The sequence below is a fragment of the Canis lupus genome, chromosome 7 (genome assembly GCF_011100685.1).
Source record: "Canis lupus familiaris isolate Mischka breed German Shepherd chromosome 7, alternate assembly UU_Cfam_GSD_1.0, whole genome shotgun sequence".
Lineage (NCBI taxonomy): Eukaryota > Metazoa > Chordata > Mammalia > Carnivora > Canidae > Canis > Canis lupus.
Window position 1 is genome coordinate 19,551,686 of NC_049228.1, and position 8,865 is coordinate 19,560,550.

The following is an 8,865-nucleotide window of genomic DNA, read 5'->3' on the forward strand; positions in this document are numbered from 1 at the left end:
TAGAAGGAAGGCCAGTTGAGAGAGAACTGTATCAACTAGGTTAGTAGTATTGGAGTTAGAGAAAAGGTGAGAGGTGTAGAATTTGTTTGTAGTTATAATCAACAAGATTGCTGTGGGATTGACTATGGGTGTGAAGGAAAGTGGGGTTTTTTGCTTGAGAACAGCATGGTGGTGTCCTTTGGATGATTATTTTGGATTGGTACAAAGAGGGCAGAGATTGTAAAATAGGACATTAAATGTATGGATTTGAGTGGATAAGTTGTCAATTGACAGTTTGAGATTGTTCTGGAGAAATGTTTGGGAGTGATAATTAATGTTTCAAGTTCTTAGATGAGATTAACCTGGAAGAGGGCGGATAAAAAGCAGGGAATTAAGATACTACAATTTATAGATACAGTGGAGGATGAGATTTTTTAAGTCTGAAGGTGAAGACCAGGAAAGTATCAAACCAAGAAGCCAAGGGGAAAAAAATCTTTACTGAAAGAAACTACAGACATTTGTGCTGAATGCTACTAAGAAGTCAAATAAGCAGATAAGGATGGCAGAAATGAAATCAAGCCTGTTAAGTGCAATGGAGAGAAAGTAGACGAGTGATTGTAAGGAAATGAGATAAATGAGGGTAATGAATAGTGATGAGGCCAATGGATCAGTAGGCTCAGTGGAACTAGAGAGGGAGTAACATGTTAAAGTGTGAGTACTAAGATAGGTGAGTTAGAAGGGGAGTCAAGGAAGATGCTTGAAATCAAGATTTTGGTAATGGTATAGCAACTGATGATAAGATCAAGATATGTATAGTCATAGAAAATAAGGTGGAAGAAGCCATCACAGGAATGAAGAAGGTCAAGGAAGAGAAAAGCCGGGTAGGATGTTAAATAGGTGGTCCATGTGGATATTGATATTATCAAATTACCATGATTGGGAAAACAGAAGTCCATGAGCCAGGTATCAACTGAATAGAACATCTCTTTGAACTTCTTAATTTTGTACCTTAATTTTGTACCTTTATTTTGTACCTTCAAAATAAGACATTGTCTTATTCTTTGCCTTCTGTGTACTTTGTACTTGTTTTTTTTCCTTCTAGATTAGGCAATCAAAACACAATTGTTGCTATCTGATAGCACAAAGCACACATTTTCCAATACAGTGTTATAGTGAACAAGGGATAACTGATCCTAGGATACCTCTGATGGAGGGCAGAATCATTTCATTAACAGCTAGTCTGGTTTGGAATAGATGCTTCAGAGAAATCATACATCATGACAAAGATATATGGAAACAGTCAAAAATTTATTTTAGAAGAGATTTTTCATTCTTAGATAGTATAAAAATAAACAGGCATTTGTTAACACTTACATCTTACATAAGTTAATTTAAATACACATTTGTCTGAGGCACCAAAACATTCATATATTATACTCCGAATTCAGTCGGCATTGATATTAATAACAAAATTTCTTTCAGTGAAGTTTTTACATAAGCCCTTCTAATATTGACTATTTCTTAACTTTTTAAACATAAAATCTTAAAAATTCCCCTGAGTTATTTCCTTTAATAAAATTTCATTTTCTTTCTCTACCTAAAGACATGCTTTCTCATTTACAAATACTGATGTTATCTGTAATCAGTGCATGATTTAAAAATATTAGAATCCACAAAAAATATTAAAACCCACAGTGATATTTGCACCTGTGTCCTCAATAAGTTATAGCTGAATGACTTAATGAAGGATCCATAGGTCCCTCAAAACTGTAAAGATCTTATGGTACATGCAGGTTAATGAGACACAGTGTTCTCTGTGGGCTGGTATATAGGGAAATCTATATTTCAATTCCAACTTGCCATATTTCAATATACCAGAGTTGGGTTCCTGAAAATTTACTCACAGATCTCAAATAATTTCTCTTAGTGTTTACATAATAATTCAGAGTTAATCTCAAAGAAGATATACTGATTCTCACATAATGCAAAAAAAAAAAAAATGATTGCAGCTTAAACCTAGTTTATAATAACATCCTAACAAAACAAATAATAATCCTCAATAAATTAAGTATACAGTACCAGCAAATGTCAGCTGACAATGAGATGTGGAAAAGAAACATTATCTTCCCGGGAACTATTCAGAATTTGACTTTGCTTTTAAATGAGAAAGGATATTCTTAATAGAAATACGACTTCCTTCCATCAAGAACCCCCTACAGTTCTTTGTCAGTCATTAGCCTCATTGAAGCCTTCTGTTACAATTTAAAATTTACAAAAAGATCGCTGCCTTTCACTTAAAATAAGTGTATACTGTTGTGTATAGAGTCCTTTAAGGGCTGTTTTTTTTTTTTCCTTTCATTCCTCTTAAGAGGAGCTAAATTACTAGTAGTCCTGAGTTGAGGTTTTCCTGAAAACTTACACAAGTTCAGGTAAGAAAGTATAGACAGAGTCCAAAGAAAGGTATACTCAGATCTTAAAAATCAAGGAAACAAGAAAGTAAACTGATCAGAAGAGAGTTTCTACCAGCACAGTGGCTAACAGAAGAAAAGAAAGTGTGCAGGTAGTTGCTTCTAATGCACCAGGGAAGATACACTAGAAATCCCGATAGTGTCGAAAAAAACTTGCAGCATTTTGTCATCCTGGAACAGCATTTAAATATCCAACATCTTCGCTTTTGTTCATAATAATAATATAAACTGAAATTCAAGTAAAAGGATGTCAAACTCATTTATAAAACAGAAAACTTTTCCTCTTTAACCCGAAGACATCTTTAAAATAGTGACATGAAAATCTTCACAAGTATGACCCCTTTCTCCTTAACAGATGTTAAGTAACATAAGGAGTTTAACATAAATATTAAATAATTAAGTTAAAAGGAATCGTCCATATAAATAAATAAATAGGATTAACAGGCTTCTATAGTTCAGTTGACCGTTCTTTCAGTAGGACTGTGGGATTGATGTCATCTAGACCGGAGTGCGAAGAGCTTGCATTAATGGTGACTGTTTTGGTGAGTTGTCCGTCTTGAACAGAGAATGCAGTGAATGGACAGCCCTTCACGTTATTGCAGATGAGAGACTGGATTGAGGCAGTGTTGATGATTTTAAAGCCTACTTCTCCACCAAAGGTGCTAGGCTTCCAGTAGTCAGGTGAACAGATGGGATTACCCATAAGTCCTTTCAAGGAGAATGGTGCTCCCATTTCTACCATGGTCTCACCAAAGATGGCATCTGGACGAGGCTTTTCTACCAAGAGGGCAGGATACAGCTCCATGGCATCAATATCACCATAAAGGGCCTCCAACCCCGCAGCCATTTCCTTCTCTCCTGTGAAGGTGACAAAAACAGATATTCAACTAATGTATAAAAAACTTTACCAAAAAAAAAAGTTTTAACCCTTTGCTCAATTCCCTTTCAACTTGTTTCCATTTGACCCTTGATTCTTAAGAAGTTTCTCTCACCTGTAAGTTCTTCGAATGATGTATAGGGCTTCAGCCTAAAGCGTTTGCGATACTCATTAAGAGACTGGTATTTCATCTGTCTGCTCTGGTCAATCGAAGCTTTTGCTACTTGTTGTACTGCAGCTGGAACATTCCTGCCACCGGCAACCTATGGGAAATGAATTAAATTGTAGAATAAGGTCTTAGGCATCTTTATGATGATCTCTACTTTAAAAGCATTCATTCCTTGGGTACAAAGGAGGGAAGACTAATGCTCCCAGCTGAGACCCAAAATAAGTTAGAAATATTTCTATAATCTGCAGATTCTAATTATAGAATAGTTTTCAAAAATATTAAGCTATGACTACATATCGCTATTTGATAGCTGGAGACTACAAGTTTAGACTTCCAAAAATTGGGCTTTTTAAAAGAATTGGCTAGCAAAATATTAAACTTTCAGTAAGAGTTCAGAAAGATCACTTTGGTGGCAGAAATTCTGATTAGTCCTTTGTTTTTTCAATAACAAGGCTTACCCTGCCAGCAATTTGCCTGCTGAATGATTCCACAAACTGGGTAAGGCCATGTTCCAATAATATAGAGTTGTTGTAGATAAACTGTTGGAAATTGTACTCCTGGTCATCTATTTGCAAGGTGTCAGGCAGGAGGGGATGCCAGTGGTAGAGTGTGTTAAACTCAGCAGCAATGCGGTTTTGGTACTGGAATTGTTGGTTGAAAAGCAGCTCTGGGTCAAACTTCAGCTTGAAGTGATAGCCACTCAAGTGTTGTACATAGTCTTCAATCACAATCTTAATGGTTTCTCCTATTTACACAACAACAACAAAAAAATTAGAGCATTAATTCTCTGATCAAGCAACTGAAATGCAATCTTGTTAATCTGCTATTCTTTCACTTCTATTTTGTCCTGGTTTACCAACAAAACAGAAAAGTATTAATACCCTCAATCACGCTCAAAGACTGAAATATGGAGCATGTGATTTTCCATTCACTACATTCTCCCAGAATTACTTAAAACGGATAAAAAGTAACATGCCAGCTTTCTCTGGGGGAGAGGGTTTTATTGAAATTATTTTCTCTTCTTGCTTACCTATCAGTATTAGCCTGCTCGTCTGGAATAACCGCTCATCATCCCATTCTGGGTGCTCCTGTTTAAGCACATCACACACTCTGTTATGCTCCCGCAGCCAAATGGTGGCATACATCATCAGACCAGGCACCAGACCAAAGACCTCCTGGCCCACAGCAAACTGCAGGTGTTCAGGAACATGAGGTGGGTAGATCATCTCGACCTGAGTATCTTTGACGGTAGGAGGATACACCTCTCCATCAATTACCTAAGAAACAACAGTAGTACAAACATTAAATTTTAATCAGGGGAAGTTTTTAAATATGGGTTAGTTGTGAGTCAATTCTTAATATTCCAATGGAACAAACCTGATATTTCATTTTTCCATCCTTGAAAAGGCGCAGTTTATGTTGTCTATCCAAAGTTTCCCCATAAACATGATTTAAGTCCACCTGGAAGATTATGGAAAAATTTTAATTTGTTGCTGTTGAAGTTCTATAAAGTTTCTATAATGTAATTCATCATTAAATAATAAATAATTTGATAAAACACGTTTCTCTCACAACCACTAAATAGTAAATTAGTTTGTCCTCTGACACTACAAACCTATGTCTTGTGTAGAGTTATAAGTATATAATATGCTTCACTATATGGTATTTCCTTTAATAAGCATCAGAAAATATATTATTGATATAAAATTCTTACTGGTAAGTTGGAACTGTGTAATAATGCTGCAAAAATCTCAATATTTAAAGCAGCATAACCAGAGTACAAATAGCTTTTTCGAAGATGCAACTTTTTGCAGTGCTAATATTTTAAAGTAAAAATGTAAGATTCAAATTACAAATAATAATGTCTGTATATATGCGTGTGTGTGCTTGAGTATTTTTACTAAACAAGTGAATTAAAATGGAAATTCCACTAAGGTTTTTATAGATGGAATTTTTTAACAAGGGAGTGATTTGGTGTGTATATATATCTCCTTCATATCAGTACTCAGTATGACTTTTGCTATAATTTGAATTTCTTACCCCATGGCCCAATCCTTTGGTGAAAGCTGGTCCTCGCTTATGATCTGTCTTGAAAAATTGATGGGTAAAGTGCTGGGCAAAGAATGCAAACATCATATTGGTGCCTTGGGGATCAGGAATGAACTTTCTTCGCAGAAGAAACTTTTCCACAATCTCTTTTGAATCAGGAAGCTCTTTCTTGCCTGAAGAATGAGAAAGCTAAGATAAGAATTCATTTACAAGTTCAAGCAAGCAGTGAATGTCAATTTAGTCTGGGGCTTTCTTCACTTACAGGAGAAATAAAGGTGTGAACTGTATTCATCTGTGTAAATAGGATTATAATACAAATGGAAGTTCTAAGATATAGGGAAACATTGAATAGTTTTACTTTAACTAGTATTAATTTGGTTTTAGTGAAAGAATTTGAAAATGTGAAGATATTATACCAAAATGTCCACTTTCATAGGATAGTTTAATAGTTTAGAGATTCACAGATATCCTCAAGCAAAAAATATGCTTTTATTAACAAATAAATGATAGTTCAGGGCTGAATTTTCTAGGTAGCAACCCAATCCCTATTGCAATGAATACATGTCTAACTGCCTCCCCGTACTCACCTTTCACACCCATGGGTGTTGGACAGTCATCAGGTACAGGGGGAAGAGCTCTGGTATAATAGGAGAGGTTAGAAAAGGCTTCCCAGCTTTTATAGCCGTAGTTCACATTATAAGTTGGTGGACTCTCAATCAAATGTGACCGGGCTGAAATTTAAGAAAAAAAATATTGTTTTATTTGTTCCTATACGCAAGACATATCAATGTTCACTTTTATTGTACAAAGTGCAAAGTGGCACTAAAGACCGAATTTAATTCCATCAAAGATAACCTATTGTAAACCAGTGGTCCATGGATATTCAATTAACAACTGGACCACGCTTCTTTCAGATTGGTAAGAGCAGTGAATTTAGAAGAGGTATACAGGATTGTAAGTAGAATTCTGAATTTGAGACAGAACTTTACAAACTGAATGGGACCGAAATGTCAATATTTTGGGCCATTAAGATAGAGGGCAAAGGGGCGGCTGGGTAGCTCTGCCCTTGGCTCAGGTCATGATCCCAGGGTCCTTGGATTGAGTCCCTTGTCTGGCTCCCTGCTCGGCAGGGAGTCTGCTTCTCCCTCCACCCCTCCCCCCACTCAGGTTCATTCTCTCAAATAAATAAAATCTTAAAAGGTTTAATAATCTAAAGTCTTATAAAGAACATTTTTCTTTGAGGAAATTGAAAACCTTAGAAAGAGACTTGTACTTACATGTCAACACATATTTCATAATTGTATTTCGCAGGAAGGGGATGTTATTGACAATGTTCCAGACTCCCTTGAAGTGGGTAAGTATGTAGTGTACTGTATTTGGAGTGGGTTTCAGGTATAATTTTATTCTTGTCAGAAATTCCGCTGCAAAAACAGAAGAGGGAAAGATTAATAGGACCCATTATGAGACACTAGTATGCAAATTGGTAACTGGACATATCCCCAGTCCAAATGAGGGCACCCCCAAGGGCACACTTACGTGTTGAGCAGTTTTCGCCGTAGAATCCTGTTCGGGTACAGTCACACTTATACTGGTCAAATCCTGTGCTCATACAAATACCTTGGTTTTGACATGGGTGGGAACAGCAAGGATTTGCTACAAAAAAAAGTAAGGACAGTAAATGATTCATTCTTTAATCTTCATTTAACATTGAATTGTATGGATCAACTTTACATAAATAAATTCAAGAAATCTAAATTCAATAAGGCCAACAACGTTCAACCAGGGAAGCGATGTTGCCAAGCTGTCTTTAGTAACTTTGGAGATGTTCAAATTAGCATTTTTAAGGACCTCACAGAAGTAGCACCCTCAAAAGTCAAGTGGAGGTATCTAGTACAATTAATCAAAATGTGGGAGAAATTTCAGCGTAAAAACAGCTTATTGTTAAAATGTTTTGCTTATCTTCAAAAAGTAACCTGGGCTTTCCTGGGTCAGGAAAGCACCAACTAGGGTACGTAAACCAGTTCCTCCCACTCCCCAAGAGCAGAACATCTCCTATATTGATTGATCCCGAGCCTTATCATAATGACCATCGGCAAATTAGTATCCCTACTCAGTCCTACGTATTAGCGGATGACAAGGGAGACCCACACCCGCTAAGTGACTGGCTCAGGCTGAGCAGAGCAGGTGGCAAAGCTCGGAGAGACACCCAGTCCTTGGGGCCCCAAACGGTCCAAGCCCTTTACCAGGTCAAACATCATCAAAGCCCCGAGCGGGTCCCGGCGGTCCGAGCGGAAGCTCCGCGGCGATCACCCAGCCGAGGAGTCCCCGCGGCGGGGAGCCAGGTACCCACCTGCGCGGACGACCGCCAGGGCGGCGCAGAGCACCAGGGCGCGGGCCAGCATCGCGGCGGCGGGCGGGGCGCGGGCGGAGCGCGGGCGGTGGCAGAGGCGGCGGCGGAGGCGGAGGCGGCGGCGGAGGCGTTCCCGTCCTGGGCTCGGGGCTGCGGCGCTGGAGGAGGCAGGCGCTGTGCGGAGTTCCCGAGCGTGCTCCAGACGCTCGCTGCAAGTTGTTTGACAACTAGTCGCTAACGGACGGAACCTTCCTTTTATGCATGATAACTAAGCCCACGTGACGCATGACTGTTTCTTTCCACCCCCCTCCCCCCCATCACTCTCCCCTCCCCCTGTCTACTTAATAATTGCGTAAGGATTTTTTTTTTTTTTTTTGACTCCACGCAAATGAGAAAATCGGAAACCCGAGAAGCTGCCTCGGACTTCCCCAAGGGGGTGCAAAGCGAATTGCCCCCCTCGGTTCCGGAGGGCGATTGGCGCCGGATTCCCTTTCTCCGCAGTCTTTGACCGGGAGCTTCGGAGAGCGCGCGGGCGCCGCGGCGGGTCCCCCTGCCGGGAGGGAGAATCCGGGGCCTCCTCTCCCGGAATCCGAGCGGCCGGAGGTCCCAGGACGCAGGGAATCTCCCCGCGCGGCCACCCCCGCGTCTCATGCCCAGGTCTTTGCGGGCCCGAGGAGTCACAGTCTGGACAGACGGGGCCAGGAAAGGCTGACACGGGTTACGTCATGTATGTCAAACATGTCATGATGTTCGTGGCGACCCGTCACCTAGTGTACGTGTAGCACATACATCCATACATTACGATTTTCTAAAAATTTTGGCTGAATGAAATAGAATAGCTGGAGTCAGTGTGCACATCTGTAAGCTGTTGGTTCCTCGCCCCAGGACTGCTCCTAAGCGGCGATCCTGCCAACAGTCGGTCCGAGCTTGAGCTACCGTGTTTCCCCTCTTGTGATGAGGGATCTGCCGGGAT

The 8,865-nt window shown here is 39.7% G+C and overlaps 1 protein-coding gene across 1 annotated transcript; it reads right to left on the bottom strand.

Annotated features, from left to right (window-relative positions):
- Positions 1 to 1,268: 1,268 nt before the first annotated feature.
- PTGS2 (prostaglandin-endoperoxide synthase 2) lies at positions 1,269 to 8,093 on the bottom strand. Its single transcript, NM_001003354.1, is given in 11 exon segments — positions 1,269 to 3,305; positions 3,440 to 3,587; positions 3,952 to 4,238; positions 4,524 to 4,770; positions 4,871 to 4,954; positions 5,534 to 5,715; positions 6,130 to 6,273; positions 6,820 to 6,963; positions 7,079 to 7,195; positions 7,893 to 7,952; positions 8,075 to 8,093. Coding segments are annotated over 10 exon segments (1,815 nt in total). The 5' UTR covers positions 7,945 to 7,952; positions 8,075 to 8,093; the 3' UTR covers positions 1,269 to 2,895.
- Between the last annotated feature and the right edge of the window lie 772 nt (positions 8,094 to 8,865).